Source organism: Myotis yumanensis, unplaced genomic scaffold (assembly GCF_028538775.1).
Source record: "Myotis yumanensis isolate MYYU_CA2020_CCGP unplaced genomic scaffold, mMyoYum1.0.hap1 SCAF_14, whole genome shotgun sequence".
NCBI lineage: Eukaryota > Metazoa > Chordata > Mammalia > Chiroptera > Vespertilionidae > Myotis > Myotis yumanensis.
In genome coordinates this window covers 25,218,849-25,239,009 of record NW_027223765.1, presented here as the reverse complement: position 1 = coordinate 25,239,009, position 20,161 = coordinate 25,218,849, and the positions used below count along the sequence as shown (strand labels likewise).

Genomic DNA, 20,161 nt, shown 5'->3' with positions numbered 1-20,161 from the left:
AATGAAAGATGCATTTAGTTCAAACAATAATAATGAAAAGCTAATATACATATACTGACTTCTTCAAATACATATGCATATGTTTATTCATTCATTTATTGGACACTTGGGATATGCTAGACACTCTTCAAATAGTGCTGCCTCAGCCATGAACAATGTTGGCAAGGCCCTACTCTCATGGAGCTTACCTATTCCTATGTAATATAATAACAGATAGTAATAGCCCTATGAAGGAAAACCAGCTTGGATAGGAAGAGAGTGGTGGGAAGGGGGTGGGTGCTAATTTGGATAGGAATGTCAGGGAAGCCCTTTCTAAGGAGAGACCAGAATAAAGTGCGAACATTCATCATGGAAAGACATCCAGGAAAGTGTTCCAGGCAGAGGGCAGAACTGCTCTTACACACTGCCAGGCCCTATGCTGAGACTTTGCAATGATCTCATTTAATCCTCACAAACCCCTGATGGAAAAGTACCCGTATTTCTTCGTTTTCCTGCTAATCACCTAAACCTCAAAGCCACTTGCTTAGGTGCACATCCTTTCTAAGTGGGGGAGCCAGGAGTTAAAACCAGGACTCCCGGCTCTCAGACCACATCCCTACTATTGCAGGCCGAGCAATTCTGTGCCTTGGCCAGTCTGCAACACTTGCCGGCATTTTCAAAGCAAGATTTAGACAATGATCACTAGGAAGAAACAACTGTAAAGCCTGCATCATCCATCTCATTCAGATCTCATGTGCCCTTGACCTGACAAAACGCTCTACCCTGGGCATTAGGCTGCTTGGAGATGCAGCTCTTTCCTCTTTCTCTTGACTGCCACATGTTGTGACTGGGTGTTGGGCAAGCGGGGGGGGGGGGGGGGGGGGGGGGGGCGGGGAGGAGAGCGGGGGGAGATGGTGGCTTCTGATTAATAACTGAGCGAGGTCATTTGTGGTGATGATGGGGCCTCACCCCCATCATCAGAGGCAAAGGTGGGTAATTAAGGCATGGCAGTCCTTAAATCCCTCTCAGAGACTCTCCTTTCCTCCACTACATCCCTTGCTAATGAAGTCAGAGAAAGGGTAAAAGCCTGTAATTAGACTTGAAGTAATTAGAACCCTGCTTAATAGAAAGCTTAAGATAGGAAGTCCAAACTAGTAGATTACCCAAAGCTCCTGTCATTCTGAATCACTCTCCCTAGGGTGGTTCTTTTGTGGGTCTCCACTGGGGAGTGAGACTTGTACTGAATTTACATAAAATTTATATCCACCCATACTCATGTTTTATGTCCTCTCCCCTGAATGTCTGGGAATGTTTCAATATTGTACCTTTCTTGCTTCCTACACATTTACCCATTAGTAAAAGTCTAACTCAGCAGAACAGATTCATTTAAAATTCCTTTACTATAAATCTTTTAAATCTGATCATATTGAACTAAAATTGTCTACATGCAGTTCTCACTTTCTAGCTCAGTGCTTCTCAACTGTAATGTGCATGCAGATCACCTAGGGGTTTTGTTAAAACGCAGATTCTGACTCAGTAGGTGGGGTGGGGTCTGAGAAACAAGTTTCCAGGTCCTGCTGCTGCTGCTGCTAAGGGGCCACATAGGATAAGAAGGGGAGGACACAGTGTGAGAAGCAAAGGAAAAGTTCTTCTCAGTCCCACAGGCAACTTCACTTGTCTTCTCCAGGGATGGGGAACATCTGGACCTCCGGCCATATAAGGCCCACTAAATCATTTGGTCTGGCCCTGCCAAGGCAGTAGGGAGGAGTGAATCAAATGTTTGACCAGATACAGTATAGCAGGCTAATTTTTAAGTTGATAATTTTGTGTGGCCCGTGAATGATGTTATAAATATCCAAATGGCCCTTGGAAGAAAAAAGGTTCCCCACCCCTATCCCAGCAGCTATTCCCAACTTCTAACGTGGAATTGTGGATCTTGAAGAATGAATACAATTTGCCAATTAAGGGAAGAAGATGTGAGTAATCCTAGGCAGAAGAAATAGCAAAAGACAAAGCATAGTCCTTGAAGGGGTTTTCTTTTCATGCTCTTTAAAATATTTTTTAAGGCTTCCCTTTATTGATAAGACATACAAAAGTGGTGGAAAAAATGAGACATATGTATTACTCTTTGTAATACTTTAAGCAATAAAATGAAATTTTAAAAAAAAGACATACAAGAGGCCAAAGTTCCCAGGGGTTGCTCTGTGCTCAGACAAGAGTGTGGGTATTGGGGTCAGAGGTGAGAGAAAGGAGACCCAGAGATGGGAGAATAGCACCGAGAAGGCTCTTCTGCCACAGTATTTACCTTGAGCAGGTCTGATGTCTACCAGGTGAGGTGATATTGCCCAGAAGTATTGGGGCAGGAAATGGGATGGTCGGGATTTCCCCAAAATCAGTCATCACTGCGGCCATCATTGCATCTTTTCCTAGGAGTCTGAACCTGATCATGGGCAAGTCAGTTTTAGTTTTTCATGTCTACTACTTCAAATTATCACTAACTTGGTGGCTTAAAACTAAAGAAATTTGTATCATAGTTCTAGAGGGTGAAAACGGAAATCATGGTGTTGGCAGGACTTTGCTCCTTCTGAAGGCCCTGAGAGAGAATCCATTTCTTGCTTCTTCCAACCTCTGGTGACTGATGGCATTCCTTGGCTTATTGCCACATCACTCCAAAAATCTAGCCTCTTCCAATCTCTCTTTGCTCTGTCTTCATATTTCAATTGTTTGTCTATCTCATCAAATCTCCCCCAATTCCCTTTTATAATGACACTTATGATTGCATTTAGGGTCCACATGGATAATCCAGGGTGAACTCCCCATCTTAAGATGCTTAGCTTAGTTACGTCTGCAAAGATCCCCCTTTTTTGCCATTTTAAGGTAATATACACATCTTTCAGGGATTAGAACATGGATATCTTTCAGGGGTCACTTTTTTCCTCCTACTACAGTCAATGTTGCTAAAGTACCTAGAGTCAGGTGTATCAAGTACATAGTCTCTAGGGATAAATTAAACATCTTCTTTCTGTCTGAAATACTCATTTCTGCTCCTCATACTCACATATGACCTTTGTACCTACTGTTCACTCCACTGAAGCATCATCCCTCCCCTCTCTGTTGGATTCTCCTCTTCCATAGTCTTCAAGTCAGGAGAATTTCTTCAGAAATGCCTTACCTGACCTCCGAGACCAGGCCAGTTACCCTTCTCATAGCATGGCATTGCTTTTCCTTACAGAGTTGGAATTTGACATGTGTCTCATCTGACTGTCTCTGGGAGGGCAGTATCTGCATCTATCTTGTGTAATTATTCTTTTCTTAACATGCAACACATAATAGACACTCAATAAATATTTATTCAGTAAAGGAATGAATCCTGGCTTTACTGCTTATATTAATCTGTTAGGGCTGCCATAATGAAATACCACAGACTGGTTATGACTTAACAGAAATTTTTTTCTCATAGTTCTGGAGGCTGGACTTCCAGAGCCAAAGTGATAGCAGTGTTAGTTTCTGGTGAGCCTCTTTTGCTGGCTATCTTCAGTAAGTCTCACATAGCATAACATATCTTATGCTTCCTTCTTTTCTTATAAGGACACCAGTCATATTGGATTAGGGCTCCTTATGATTGCATTTAACCTTAATTATCTCCTTAAAGGCCCTATCAGTAAACACAGTTAAGTTTCAGGTTAAGAGTTCAACATAAGAATTTTGGGTGGGGGGGATGAAATTCAGTACATAATGCTAAGATAAACTCCTTAGATAAACTCCTTAATTTCTCAAAACTTTACTCCTCTCATCTCAATTGTTTGGGGGCAAGAGCAAGTTTGATCATTAAATTACAATAAATGGGATAAATGTGTATGAAGCACTTGACATATTATCTGACACAAATTAAAATGTTTTGGTTGTTTTCCCCAGAAACAGTCAAGCATTAGACAGTAAGTAGATTACTTGGGAGGTGAAAATACCAGAAGGGGAGTGGAGTGAGACAGGAAAGAGAAACCAGCCAATAAAACAAAGGGTGCATTGTCTAACAAATCGCCACTGGATGCAATTATTGCTTCAATAAAGACATGAATCCTGGCTTTGACTCATGAACTAAGTGTTTTAGTCTCTTCAGGATGCCATACTCTGGGGAAACACAGGCAACTGAGTAGAACAAACACCACAGAGTCACCCCCCAACCCTGGAGCAAAGAAGCTGGAGGATTTCTGTACCAATGATGATCAATCATTGGTTAAGGACCATTCCAAATGGTGTTAATAATCCCCACTTCCAGCCTGCTGTGCCTGTGGACAATGGGCATGGATACCAGAGAAAACCTTCAGGCAAAGACATGTCCTGCCAGTTCTGCAATCCTAAGGCCTGAGGGGATCTGTCTGCTACAATGAGACATTAGGTATTAGTCATTCTACTAGTAGCTTTCAGAGCACTGGTCATGCTGTTTTTGACCAAGGGGTTCTGGGGCCAAACAATTGTAAGGAATGCTCAGTAGAGGGTTGTCCTTGGGGATTTTCCGCTAAAGCTTTGTTGATGTCTGCAGTTGAGATGCCTTTCTAATCCTGTGATTTCCAGACTTACTATAGAAAGACTTTTCTAATACAATATGTAAACTTTTAAGGAATGAAAGTTCTCTGATACATGCTTTGGAGATGATCAGTTCTGGCTAATAGAGATGTGACTGTCAAGTAAAGGTGTTTTTAATCTGTTCACCACTGTAGCCCCAGAACAGTGTCTGGCACAGAGAAAGTTTTCAATCAACGTTGTTGGTGCAACAGAGTCTTACAGCAATTTCAAAAAAGAATCTGAAAAATATGTTCAGTAAAAGCAGTCTCATGAAAAATAACTGCTTAATCCCCAAAATGACTGTTTTGAAAGACTTTGAAAGAAAATTCAGTTGAATATACATACACTTGTTGAAATATTGGCCAAAACATACCTTATTCTCCTGGCTTTGTTCCCATTCATCTAGATGAAAGAGTAGACTTCTCTATAAAATGAGGACCTATGCTTTCAGAATTTGTCTACTTCGTAGGGGAAGAACCACTTCCTCCCCATATCCATGTGAGCATGCAGATCATGGACTTAATGAGACTAATGTTCCTCTGGTCCAACTTTGCTAAAAAGAGTGTTCCAACTTCTATTTCCTCCCCCTATATGTCACTCTCGTTGAATGCTAAGGATTGCAGCTGTGACCCCACAAAGGGGTGAAAATAATCAAATTAGAGGACTTCTGACAAGCACATCCCCTTTATCTTGTTGCCAAGTACAGCTAGTTATATATTTGTTGCCCTCAAATGTCAGCTGGGACCAGGGTGAGTCCTTGTCATTCTTTCTCACCCTGTCAAGACCTAAAGCCTTTATGAGCCTGATGCAGTTGCTTCAGCTGCAACAAAGCATATAGAAGTGGGATTTGCAAACAAATGGGCTTTTCTCTATAGATCACTGCTCCATCTGGGCATCCCTACTATTTTTTTCCCAACAGTTGTGAGAATGGCAGCATCACTGTTGTCGATCACGATTATAAGGAAAGGTCTCAAACCCTAATTATCACTCATTCTTTGGAGCTGAGATGGAGGCCTGGGGGCTGTAAAATCAGTTTAATTGCCTGCTTGATTATTCATTTGTATATCCAGTTGCCCACTTCTTAATAAGGAATATTTCCTGTGCAATTGCTTACCTTCCTAGAATTTGTAAAAGGCAGGAGCTAGAGCACAGTAGCATTCTCTTCACACCCTACAGGTGGAAATGCTGGCATTTCTAGGTAAGAGTGAGGGGAGAACTGTGACCATCCAGGTTCTCACTGGTTAAGTCTTCCTTCATTTTCCTTGAAGAATTGTCTGGGAAGACAGTCTGTAAAGACAGTCTACCCGCACCTAATAACCCAGTGAGTGGGTTATTGCAGTGCTGAGAGGGTTGTTGAGGTCACTTGGAGCCATACAGGTAGGTAACCAATGTGAATGAAACCCAATAACAATGGGCAGAAGTATTTCTGAGACCAGATTTATTTCAGCAACGAGGTATGTTGCCTCTCTTTGGTCTGATGTTGACCTGGCAACTGCTTACTGGCGGTCCCCATTTTGTCCCATATTTATTGGTCTTCTTCAGCCCTCCTTGCTGAAAAACCCCTAGAGAGAAACTAGAGTCTTCTAATGCTGTTTGTTTTCTGTTTCCTCTGTGTTTTGGTTCATCTCAAGTTCAAGAATAATGTCTACATTTTTCTAGGAAATGGTAGCTTTCACGATCTGTGAATGGGGAGGGAGAAGGGATAATGATTTGTCTACAGAACAAGAGCAACTGGCAAGTTCTTAATGAGCAGGGTGGAAAGGATCAGGAGTTTGGATTCAGAAATGGCTATAGGATGGAATACCAATTCCTTTATCTCCTGAATTTTTCATGACATTTTATTGATAGCCAGCTATAAATAAAAAATCCTATGATCTTAATCATTATGCTACACTGCCCTTAACTAAGGCCTTCAGATTAATTCATTCTTGAGGTCTAACTTGATTATTTCTTTACAATCTTCTACATGGGTAAGCACACTAACATGGTATCCAGGACTTAAAAGCAAACACATGTCGTACAAATCCAACTGTGAGAATTTTCTAAATCTGTCATGAGTTTGCTTACCAGTCTGAATGTTGCTAGAGATCAGTTTCTGAAGTCAGACCTATGATAAAATCCCTGCCTCTTAGCTCTGTGTCTTTGAAAAAATTACTTAAACTCTCTGTGTCCTATTTTCCTCATTTAGAAAAAGAAATTAATAATACCAAATTTGTGGGGGGGGGGGGTAAAATTAGCACCAAAGTGACCACTAAAGCAAAACGTTACTCAATTTCTCATTCCCTGCAAACGACTCCCTTCCCCACTTCATAGCCAGACTTATTGAAAGAATTGTCCTCATGTGCTTGCTCCATTTCCTTCCCTCTTCAACCTACTCCAACCTATTTTCTGTTCCAAACCTGATCATGTGTTCTTTGCCCCCAAACAATGTAGTCTTCTCATATCACTTATCTTAGTGAAGGGCTCGACCATCTGATCTAGTGATGCATTTATGATGCTTCCCTCTTCCTCCATATTCAGTCCATTTCTAAATTCTGACTAAACTTTTACATTTAAATATCTCATAAATCCAGCCTTTTCTCTCCATCTCTACCATCTCCTGCCTAGTCTCCCACAAGAGATTCTTACGTGGACTACTCCCACCCGCCCCACCACCTGTGCATTCATTTCCCCACCACCAGTGCGACTCTCCTTTGGGACGAGTTCTCTTTGTTCATTTGACCATTGGTTAATTCTAATCTCCTTCACCAGAACATAAGCTCCATTCTATTCATCATGCCTGGCACCAAGTCCAGCATTCAGTAAGGGCTAAGTAAATATTTGTGGAGTGAATAAAGCATCTGCCACATAATATGCACTACTTAAATGGGAGTTCCCATTGCTGTCCTTGTCATTGTCGTCATCACCATCATCATGAGGTGATTTTTTTAAAATATAAATACTCTTTCCTCTTCCAATTAGAGCTAACTAAACAATAGTGTCTTTAAATCTGCTTGCCCCATGGAAGTTCTCTGAACTTTTAGCATTTGACTCCAGCACACTCAGAATTTTCATTGCTCTAACATGGAGACAAAAAGATGTAAGAATATCAGAGACTAGGTTTGTCTTCCTGCTTCTCAGAGTGATTGCCTCTCTTCTCTTTCTGTAAATAATATGTGTATTGTTACCTAATACTGCATTAAAAAGTCACCCCCAAACTTGGCAACTTTTAAAAAATAAACATCTCACAGTTTCTGTGTGTCAGGAATGGCTAGGTCCTCTGGAGCAGGGTCTATAAAGGCTGCTGTTGAGTTATGCAAAAGCTCAACTTGGGGGAGGACCTGCTTCTGAGCTCACTCATGTGGCTGTTGGCAGGCCTCAGGCTCTCGCTGGCTGTTGGCTGAAAATCAAGTCTTGTCCACATGGGCTGCTCTCTAGGGCTTCTCATAGCATTGCAGCTTGCTTCCCCCGGGGGGCTCTGAGAGAGCGAGAAATGGTGAGCAAGAAGACCGGCACATCCAATTGGTAACTTAATCTCAGAAGTGACAGCCCATCACTTTTATGGTATTCTGTTCATTAGAAACAAGTCATTGGATCTCTCCACACTCGAGGAGATGGAATTACACAATGGGGTGAATATCAGCAGGTGAGGACCATTGGGAGTTGCCTTAGATAGAAGCTGCCTAATGCAAGGGGTGACTTTGTTCTCTCTTAGGCATGAGCCTAGCTTTCACTTGATTCTTTTAAGCCTTTTCTCCTTTGGGAATCATGGGTAGCATATCCATCAGGGCCACAATGCCTTATCACACTTCTCTTTCAAAAAAAGGAAGAAAGAGGGGAGGAGGGGGATGGGACAGGTTCTGCTAAAAATACCTCCTAATATAAACAATTTTAATTGTCATTGCATGTTGTGCATTAACACTTAATGATGGAGATAACCCCAATATAAGTATATTGGCTTGTCTGAGCATCAGTTTCCTGATGACTTATTTTATAGCTTCCTAATGAATATATTAAAAATAGAACTCGAGAACTAATAGATACAACATGTGTATATTTAGATCCTGGTTTTCTTTCCCTCGCTGCACCCCCAGCCCCCCCCCCCCCCCCCCCACTGTACACAGAGGTTTTAGTACTGATTTGAGATCATTCTGAAACTTCAGCTCTTTTATCTTCATGTACATAGATCCAATGTTTGCCATCTAACTTCGATATAAATCCCTCAGCAACAATTAAACCACCTCCTAACTGACTGAGTTATCTGTCACTCATCACACATTCTCTTACGTCACACGCCATAAGAGGAAAAGGGGAATACCTGCATTTAGGAGGGGTTTGTGGAAAGTCCTTGGGAAATCAATGCACATAGATGTCACCCCTTCTGGCAGAGCTGAATGGAGAACTTTTAGAGGGAACTCCATTAAGTACACCTGCAGCTGGATGACCACTATCTCCACCTTCCGTTTCCTTGTGCAGATTGTTTCCCAGAGGAAGCTGTCCAAATCCTTGCTGAAGCACGGGAACACGGCAGGGAAGTCCTCCATCACGGTAAGGCGCCCCCCCCCCCCCCCCATACAGCCATCTGCCAGGGGCCCGGGTGGAGCTGGCTGGGGCAAACCAGACTTGTGTAAAGCAGACCCCGTGGCTATTGGGAGCTGATGCCACAATCGTGCAACTACCCAAGGCACCTCTTTTTTTTTCTCCACCTGTCAATACAGTGTTGACCTTTGCATCCCTAGGGAAAAGGGGTAAAAAAAAAGGACCTGAAAGTAAAGCCATTTACTTTAACTAAGCACTTCTGCAATTGCAATATAGGTTCTAGTGGGGAACAGCGATGGAGTCACTGAGCTCAGTAAGAACATGGAATTGTGTGGGGTTTTCACATCATCAAAACTACCTATCCCTGCCTCTCATTTTTCTAAGAATTAAAAATTTGCTCTAATCACATTTAGTCCAAGGTTTGATTTGTTGCTTTAAGACCAGAGAGCCCAGCATTCAACCCTTTTCTTCAATATAATAGTTTGGAGCTATGCTGTCCTATTTGGTAGTCAATAGCCACATGTGATTATTTAAGCTTATGTACAATTATTTAAAATTAAATAAAAGCAGATATTCATTGCTTAGTCCCACAAGCCACATACGAAATGCTCAATACTTACATGTGGCTTGCAGCTACTATTTTGGATAGTGCAGATTGTAGAAACTTTCTGTAAGTGTAGAATTTCTATGGGAATTGCTGGGAGCACTTCTAAGTAAAATCTTACATTTTCCTATATTTGAAATGTTGACATCTTGTATTAGAGCCTTTGAGAAAGGCAGAAAAAGTAATCTAGCCAGTTAGCTATGTGAATCTAAATTGCTAGGGAGATAAATTGCCAGGAGGCAAACCTTCTGAGTTCCTTTGATCATTTCTTTTTAACTTAAAAGTGACTGATTAATTCTTTGTTAATGTAGGCCACTTTTTAAAGGAAAAATCCTGAGAATTCCTAGTGGTGAAAGTTATGACCATTCTTACAATAACTTACCTGAATTTGTTGCTTAAATATTTGAAATGATGCAGTCATGTCAAAGCCTTCTCTTGACTGCCATGCTCACTGATGAACAACTGGTTCAAATGGCTTTGAAGACCCCCCAGGTGCTCCAAAAAGCCAGGGACCCAAAGGCTCATTCCCAAAGCCCACAAACCCAGAGAAGACTGGGGTGGTAGACCAGGTGTATGATTTGCCATGGGTCTCTCTCATGGGAAGGAAACCTCACCTTGCCACCTTTTTCTCTAAGGAATCTTGGAGATTTTCTTCCTACACACATCCCAGAGAAACTTTATCTCCTTAATTTTAAATAATTAAATACTTCTTGTAATCTTGGGTCTTTGGATCAAAACAGTGGCTCTGTTAGCGTTTGGAAAACTCTTGAAAATATGTGCAAAATTTTCTAAGCTTCTGCAGATGAAGATCGTAACTTCCATCATCTTTCCAAAGGTGTCTGTGACCACAAAGCAATTAAAGACCACTGCTCAAGTGGAGTGTAAGAGGCATGAAGGTGACAAGGTATAAAAGAGGACCAAATGGAAAATCTACATAGGATGGTTTCTGGTTTACCAAAAAAGTTATTGAGGTTTTACTGCTTATCTGGACTCAAGTTTCCTGTTTCTTAGGCAAAGGTTTTGGCTTTAATATTAGGTGCAAAATAAAATTTTCCAGAGGCTAACAAGGTGAACCCAACTTATAATGGAAAAGTTGAGCCCAAATAGATTGGAGATATAATTGAATTAAAGCTCAGTGGCTTGACATAAGCAATTTGTTGAGGGTATCCATGTCCGACACCTCTAAATGCCTGGTGAGGTCCTAAACATTATTTATGAATGGTTGAACCTATCTGTAACTAGACAGTTCTTAGATTTTTGTCATTATTGTTTTTTTCTTGTTTTTCCACCAATTTCTGTTCCCAGGCTTTGAGAATCACTAACTATTAAATATTGGGAAGCAACTTATTATGAAAGAAGCTCTTAGATAATATTATATTTTTACTTATACCAAAATCTCTGTCAAGAATTCTGTTCTTGAGAGTTAAGATCTCTCTCTCTCTCTCTCTCTCTCTCTCTCTCTCTCTCTCGCTCTCTCATCTCATCTCATCTCAGAAAGCCCAGGGGGGGTCTTTTGAAAAAAATAAGAATTAGCCTGGCAGGCATGGCTCAGTGGTTGAACATTGACCTATGAACTTGGAAGTCACGGTTCAATTCCCCATCAGGGCATATGCCCGGGTTGTGGGCTCAATCCCCAGTGTGGGGAGTACAGGAGGCAGCCAACCAGTGATTCTCTCTCATCATTGATGTTTCTATCTCTCTTTCACTCTCCCTTCCTCTCTGAAGTCAATTAAAAAAGAAAAAAAATTAGAACTTTTTTTGATGGCCGTATAATCATTGGTTTAGAAAGGACATAGAGACTGGTTTACTTCCCTATCCCTTGTTGGTCTAAAAACAGTGGGGAAATGTTATTGTTCCTCCTTATTTGCAACTTTCCAAAGGGGGAATATATATATAATTATGTGTGGATGTGCCATCCAATGCTCTTCCTAACTGCTGCTCCAAATTGTCTCTTCTTCCAGCCTACACCCCATCTGTTGTGTTGTCATGTGAAATCTGGTTATCTACTATTGTTTATTCTAAGGAGTTGCCTTAAACACCTGGAAATGCTGTGCCATGTTCACTAGCATTGTAGAAAACTCCTTTTCCAGACTCAGTCTTTGTTGATTTTGAACCAAATATGAGCTAAATTTGTTCATGAATTCCTGGGCTGATTGGTCCAACTGTTACTGCAGCTGATGCATGCTTTTTCCTATAGGTGATTGCTGAAGAATTATCTGGCAATGATGACTATGTTGAACTTGCATTCAACGCGCGGAAATTGGATGACAAGGTAAAGTGTTTGGCATTAACCTTACTGAAGGAAGTAATAAAGCCAGCACACAAAGTTTAATCAGATTTTCCCCTATAGCTATTTTATCCCTTTCAGCCTACATTATTAAACAGATCAGAGATCTCAGAGAGGTCTGCAAAGTAAGACTTTCTCCAAATTGTGAATTAGTTAATGAGATAGGAGAGAGACTACAATTAAGCCAGGAAATTTTTATTACACTAAGACTTCATTTGTTCCCAAATGCCACAGCTCAGATATGCATGGGTAAATATGATTTAACCCCATTGGTAGGGGCATTTTAAAGGAAATGAAGAAACGGAAAAGGGAAAAAAAAGTGACATTTATTGAGCACCTATACTTGCCAGAGTTAAGAGCTTTGCATATGTTATCACATTCATTCATTCTTATAACTTCCAGCCAACAGATACTGTTAACACTGTTTTGCAAATGAGGGAAGAGATTCAAAGATGTGTTAGTTCAGATAATCCAAGACAGGATTAAATATACAAGGGTTTTATTGGGAGACATGCCTATGTAAGGAATATAGGGAGGAAGTCTGGGAGAGCTCACAGACCATGATGCACGTCTGACAATGAATAAAGGAGAGAGGGAAGGAAGGGCGGGGCAGTGTCCTGGAATGCCATGCAGTCCAAGGAAGGTACAGCAAGGCCATCAAGGGGGCCTAGAGCCAAAACTGGCCAACAAGCTCAGTAGTCTGAACTTGCAGCTTATCCTGGAATCGAGGAAAGATAGAGTGTTATAAGGGAAAGGAATCTGATCTATTCAGCTTCAGACTTTAGGAACCGATCATTTTCAAAAGGCCAAGCTTAACTGAAGTTGGATGCATTTTACTGAGAGTAACTGTTGAACCAAGCTCTTCACTTATCTGACCCATTCCTTATTTAATAGGTCAACCAGGCCAGTTCATCTTAACATGGATAAGCAGTTAAGACCTTGTTGAACTGGGAAACAATTACATCAAAACAAGGTTTATATCCCAAAATGTGTTTCCAGGTATTTGGTAAGAGGTTTAAAAACACATACCTCACCCGGCTGGCATGGCTCAGTGGTTGAGCATTGACCTTTGAACTAGGAGATCACAGTTCTATTCCTGGTCGGGCATAAGCCCATGTTTCGGGCTTAATCCCTGGTGTGGGGCATGCAGGAGGCAGCCAATCAATGATCTTATCACTGATGTTTTTATCTCTCTCTCTCCCTCTCCCTTCCTCTCTGAAATCAATATATATATATGTTAAAAAAAAACACAAACTCTTACCTCCAGAGGACCATAAGAACTAGACCCTTAAGATCAGTCATGTTTACTCTTTTTAAAAATTTTTTGATGGATATTATTATTACCGTTTTAATAATGGGAAAGCTATAGGCTCAGAGGGGATAGAGAAGTTGTTAGAGAAGTTGTTCAAGATCACATTACTAGTAAGTGACCAATCTGGGATTAAAATCCAGTTCTGTTGGCCTCTTTACACTATATCTTCTTAAATATCACTGAACGTCTCTGTAATAGAGGCCTTGACTCTATTCATATTAACGATTTTCAGAGCAATAACTATGAATTTTTTCAGGAGTATTGGCAGAGTCTTTTTTAATTTAAATTCTTTATTGTTTAAAGTATTACATACGTCTCCTTTTTCCCCCATTGACCTCTTTCCAGCTGCCCCACCCCCCAGCACATGCCCTCACCCTCCCACCACCCTACCCCCAATCTGTGTCCATTGGTTACGCTCATATGAATGCATTCAAGTCCTTTGGTTGAGTCAAGTCCTTTGGTTGAGTCATGTTTACTCTTTTTTTTTTTTAATATTTTATTGGCTTTTTACAGAGAGGAAGGGAGAGACATAGAGAGTTAGAAACATTGATGAGAGAGAAACATCGATCAGCTGCCTCCTGCACATCTCCTACTGGGGATGTGCCCGCAACCCAGGTACATGCCCTTGACCGGAATCGAACCTGGGACCTTTCAGTCCGCAGGCCAACGCTCTATCCACTGAGCCAAACCGGTTTCGGCTTTTTTTTTTTTTTTATGTTTACTCTTATACTTCTAGTTCGTAGAGTGGGTGGGAGAGTGGTTTAAAGTATGTCTTTTTCCTATCACTTGATGCATAACAAGCACGCAACAAAGGTTTGGTAAATGACTGATGAGTAAGTGAATAAGTAAACAAAGGAAAGAGTGAATTAATGAATGCATAAATGGCCTCCTTGACTCTACACAGTCACTGCTGGGAACATTCCATGGGAAACCTGGCCTTGGTGCGAGTGCAGGGTAGGAAGTGCAAGCATGTAGCAGGGGCTCTTGGTCAGCTACACCCCCTGTGGTAGGGGAGGGGCAGTCTACAAAGTATGTTCTCGTGACCACCACATCCTGCTGATCAGTGGTTAAACCGAGATTTTAGTTTCATATCTGCCTCACTGTCATCTTTCTATTATATCTCACATCTCTCACCCAATCTCAGTCCATGTTAGTCTTATGTATACAAAAAAAAAAGTTCTACAGTCTCCACTTCTTTAAAAAACAAAGGGGGTGGGGGAGTGTCCTCACCATATATTTATGATTTCCCTTTAACCATATCCTGAATCAGAAAACACATCACATTCATAACTGTATTCACAAAGGGCTTCGTTTTCCTAGAGAACAACTAGAGAAGATGGGATGTTTGGATGTGGCAACACACAGGCATTAGGATGAAGAGGGTAAAAGCAGTATCTTAAGCAATTTCCTAAACTCGTAAGCAGCAGCTTATATCCTGGCATATCTCATTCACTTTCACCTGCAAAAATACTCAGCCCATTTATGCATTCATTAATTCACTCTTTCCTTTGTTTACTTATTCACTTATTCATCAGTCATTTACCAAACCTTTGTTGCGTGCTTGTTATGCATCAAGTGATAGGAAAAAGACATACTTTAAACCACTCTCCCACCCACAACCTGCAATTCACCATCTAAGTGAAACATAAATTTAAACAACAAATGATATAATAATACTGTAGCCATGACAGGATGTGCTAAGTGATGTATAACCAGAGTGCCCTGAAAAGGGTAATTCATTCAGCCTGGGGACATCAGGAAAGACTTTATCCTTGTGAATGAATTATATTTTAATTCTTTCAGTATCTTGAGTACATTGTGTGAAACTCACACAACCGCTACCTTTTGACATTAGCATGAACTTGGTGCTGGGAACCGCAGTGTGCATTGATATCAATTGGGTGTGAGCTTTTAACCTTCACTTCCTTGGAACCATTATGTTCTTTCTCCCTGTCATATCCCCAGGTTTCAGAATAATTCACCAAACTGCTTTGTAGTGCCTTTCCAGGTACCATTATAAGCCATGGAGTCAGTGTGTAGCAGTGTTACACTACTCATTCAATGGCTTATAATAGCTTCTTTCCTCTTAGTAGTCTCTTAAGAACCACTAATTTGTCCTCTGACTTCTGTCACAGCACAAGGAGACTTCCAGGTTTGTTAGTGGACACATTGACTCTAAGGTGTTTGAAGTTTCCTTTCATTCAAATGAGCACTGCTCATAAAACTGAAAGAGTCCCTAGGTAGCATTTAATGTGGTTCGAGATGGCCATTCCCACCCTTGACTGTGCAGACTATCCAGGACCCTGGTCACTGTTGCGCCTCATTGCCCCAGGGCTGTAGACCCAGGCCCTTTATAATGGACTCCTTCGTATCCAGCAAGGAGCAGGCCCTGATCAGAACCAAGCAGAAGCCATTGCTTCCATTTGGACTGGAAGGTGAATGGTCTCAGGTGAAAAGAGGGCAAGTTGTAGAATTTAAGAAACAAGATGATGCCATGAAGATCATCTCATACAACCTCTTCGGGAAATAAAGACTCTGATTTGCTTGATGACAGACACTATCATGAGAATAACTGCTTTCTAAGTACATTTGGAAAGTTGCAGTATGACTATGTGGGGGGAATATGCTATATCCATGCTATATGCTGAATTAGATGTGTTTGTGGAGGGAAAACAACTTATTTTTATGTATCTGTCTATTTTAGGATTTCTTCAGTAAATCTGACCCATTTCTGGAAATTTTTCGTATGAATGATGATGCAACTCAGCAGCTTGTACACCGAACTGAGGTAATAACTATGCCATCTCATCTCCTAAGATGATAAATTGACCTGTTTTGAGAAAACCCTTACATTTCTTAATGTCTGTAGCTATGCATTCAGACATGAGTCCTCACTGTTCTCAAGAGGACTCTTTATTCTCAATTTCGATTGTTAGAAGAGAAGACCCTCTCTCATCCACATTTTTCATTATTTTATTAGTAATACAAATATAAATACTAGGTAACATTTAATGAAGGTGACTAGGCGCCAAACTTTGTACTAAGTGATTTTATGCACATTATTTTAGCTACTTCTCACAACAATCCTTTGACAAGCTTATTACCCTCATTTTGCAGTTGAATAAACTGAACTTTTGGGAGGTCGGGTCACTTTCCCAGTTCTCAACGTTAACAAGGGGTACAGCTGAAGTTTCAATTGAGTGTGTTTGATCCTGAGCTTCACTGTAATTTGGAAAGGCAATGTGCCTCCCCAGGGAAAGTTGATACACTGGACTGATAGCAAGCCTCTCATGTGAACAGCAGCCTTCCTCAGCAGCCACTGGGTCTATCTGCATGTCCCTCTCACCTCCCCTCCTCTCTCTCCATGTGTCTCCAAACCTTATGCTTCACTGTCCAACCCCCCACTACCCACTACTGTGTACCACTCAGCAACCAACCCCAATCTCTACTTTTTATTTTATTTATAAGCCAGTTCCAAGAGAGATTCTGTAGGAATGAGAAGCACATTGATAAGGAGGAAGTGGGGTAATTTTGATGATTGACTTGGAGCTAAGGGAAGACTGTGTTGTGCTCACCAGTGGTAGCATAAAGGAAGAAGGAACCCTCGTGACTCATACAACGAGAGTGGAGGTGCCATTTTCTCACTACCCTACACTGGAAATCCAGTCCCATTTTCCTGGAATAACGGAGTTGCAAGTAGCATTGGGGGAACAGAACATGTCATACTTAAAGCAGACAAGTATTAAATAGTGTTGAACGGCCTAGTCTGTGGATATCATCAAACGCATACTTGGCATTTAATAAAATGGGTTTAATAAAACAGTGAATAAATGAATGGAGTTGCATATAGATAGCGTGTCCTCTACAAGTTATAGCACAAAGTGATGCTCTGGAACTTAATCCCTGGGGAATAGATTGAGGTGCAACTGGGATAGTTTCACCCCCACTGAATAGAATCGTTTCACACATAAGGATTCCTTTTCAGGGGAAGTAAATAGACTTTGGGGAGGACCAGAAGTGGTATCCACTCAAGCTTTTGCTGTAGTCAGTGAATGGAGGCTTTAAAGTGCAGGGAGAACAGGGATGGATGGTACACTGTTGGCCTTCTCTCACAGGATCCTTTTCTCCTTTGCTCCTCACAGCCTTTTTCTTCTCATTGTTGATATTGTTAAATCCACTTAGTCCCAAGAATCTCTAGAACTTCCCCCAATATCCCATTACTGGGGGGTTCCTGGAGTCTCACAAGAAATGTGATTATAAACTTCTCCAGTGAGTCAAGCAACATACATTGATTTTTTTTTTCTTGTGGGCATGCACACATGCACATTTTTCATTTCAGAGGAAATTTCTAGTTGAAATTTTGATTTGCTATTGAGTTTTTCAAAACTGTTGCAATAAGACATCTTTACTCCTTAGTATCTATACTAATAAAAGGGTAATATGCTAATTAGAGCAGATGTCTTCCAGACATCCTTCCGGACAAATCCATAGCCACTGCCTGAGGCTCAGGCAAGCCGCAGATGGTGGCTGCCACTGCCCAGAGCCAGCCCAAGGCTCAGGCAAGTGGTGGCTGCCTGGGGGCTGGCAGTGGCAGCAGCAGAGGCATGATGGGGGCCATGCCTTCCCCTGATCGGCCTAGTCGCTTCCCACAGAGGGAGGCCGGAGGCAGCAGCAGTGACGAAGTGATGGGGGCAGTGCCTTCTCCTAATCAGCCAGTCGCCTCCCACAGAGGGAGGCCAGACTGCGGCTCAGGCCCGCTTCCTGTGGGGAGCGGGCCTAAGCCGTCAGTAGGACATCCTCTGAGGGCTCCCGGACTGTGAAAGGGCACAGGCTGGGCTGAGGGACACCCCCACCACCCCAGTGCATGATTTTTCATGCACTGGGTCTCTAGTTTTTACATAAAGGTGAGAATTTTGACATAACCCAGATGATTTTATCTAACTTTTCTCATCACTATCACTTTGATCATCCCCAGGGTATTGGAGCTTAAGACAAAGTCACACAGGAACAGTATTTTTCTACTTTAATGCATTAAGAGAAATTTAATAATGAGCCCAGGATATAATGAATAGTTCATAGTTATATTAAGGATTCCAGTAGAAGAGAAAATCACTTAGAAAATAATTATGTTATTTGGATAGAGAATTAATTTTTTACAGTGCTAAGACTTCTGCTAACTAATAACTTCATAGGAAGAAAAATCAATATGACAATTTAAGTTCATTTTATGTCCCCTAGAGCAGTGGTTTCATGCATCAGAATCACTTGGGGGGCGGGGGGCTGTCCTCTAGAGTTTCTGTCCATAGGTCTGGGTGGAACCTAGAAATTCACCTAAGGATATTTTTTTCCAATGATTTCTAGAGTGAGTGGAAGGAAAGGAGGAGGGAGAGAGAGGGAAACATTGATGTGAGAGAGACATGTCTATTGGTTGCCTCCCCCACATGTTTCTACCATGGCTGGGGAACCTGCAACCGAGGTACGTACCCTTGACCAGGAATCAAACCTGCAACCCTTCAGTCCACAGGCAAAACACTCTAACCACTGAGCAAAACTAGCCAGGACTAGAAGTTTGCATTTTTAACAAGTTCCCAGGTGATACAGCCCCTGCTGATTCAGGAATAGTCTTAGACACAGAGCAGATACTCATACATTCTAAAACAAATTGAATTATTTGAATCATAGTGATGATAGGGTAAGACTTGACACATGTGGAATTTTGGACAGATTTAGCCTAGTTCATGATTAGTAAGCTGCTTTTAAATGTGTTTCACTATTTAATAGACTTAGTTCATGACACTGAAGATTGGCCCTGTGTCTGTCTTCCGAGGATAGTTAGTGTAAATATGCTCCTGGGATTTTTCTTCTAGAAACTTCTGATTTGTAAACTGATCTAACTCAAACTCATGGATTACCAAAGACCATTTAATTCTTTAGCAGTAGAATTGTTCTGTCACACACACACACACACACACACACACACACACACACACCAGTAGTCTTTGCCTATGCTGATCTCAATAAAAGAGAACTTATGTCATAGGGCCGACAGTCCTACAGAAGAGGGGATGTTTTATCAGAGGCCAGAGGTACCCCCTTCTCATTAATCCCAATCCCTTTTGATATAGAATGAGTCATCCTCAGCATCCACATACTGGACAGTATTACTGTCATTCTTAAAATGACAGCCAGGCCAGTGATCACTGGAATTCTGCCTATACTGACCCACTTAGTGGACACCCTTAAAAGATCTACGACTCTAGGTTTTCATTAAGGCACTTGGTCCAAACAGTTGTCCTTTTCAAAGTGCCAAAAAGCATCTCTAGCATTTTTTATGGTAAAATGTGAAAATGTCAAACATTTTCTCTCCCACCCACCACTCCTCTCGTTTTTCTTCTCAGGTTGTGATGAATAACTTAAGCCCAGCCTGGAAATCATTCAAAGTATCAGTAAATTCCCTATGCAGTGGAGATCCAGACCGCCGGCTAAAGGTCAGAAATCTATGTCTGATAATGCAATTTTTGTGTATTTAACCCTCGTCTTTCCCCTTAAGTGAATGTTGGAAAATCCAAAATTTCTGTGCCATTTAACCAAATCCCTTAGCATCTTTTTTGAAAAAGTAGGGGCAATTTCTTCTGCGAGAGTCATTGAAGCTCATGAGATAGCCCAAGATAAATCCCAATTTTGTTATGTCAAGAGGCAAATCTTACAGCTTCTCAGAGACAAACTGTGGCAATAACTTCAGGATTATTAATGGGGAGTTATTAAGAACACAAATACTGCTGTATTGATTACCTACTGTTGCATAACGAACTACTGCACAATTTAGTAGCTTAGAATAACAACCATTTATTTAGCTTGAACGTCTGTGCTTTGGCAAGTTGAGTTCATCTAGGGGGTT

General features: G+C 41.3%; 1 protein-coding gene across 6 annotated transcripts in view; it reads left to right on the top strand.

The window, feature by feature from the left end:
* Window positions 1–20,161, top strand: part of CPNE4 (copine 4) — a 343,236-nt gene that overhangs the window by 224,418 nt on the left and 98,657 nt on the right. For all 6 annotated transcript variants that reach the window (XM_070433398.1, XM_070433397.1, XM_070433401.1 and 3 more), the window contains 4 exons: window positions 8,998–9,069; window positions 11,862–11,936; window positions 15,968–16,051; window positions 19,662–19,751. In XM_070433398.1, the coding sequence (XP_070289499.1) occupies window positions 8,998–9,069; window positions 11,862–11,936; window positions 15,968–16,051; window positions 19,662–19,751 (321 nt within the window). The remainder of the gene's footprint in view (window positions 1–8,997; window positions 9,070–11,861; window positions 11,937–15,967; window positions 16,052–19,661; window positions 19,752–20,161) is intronic.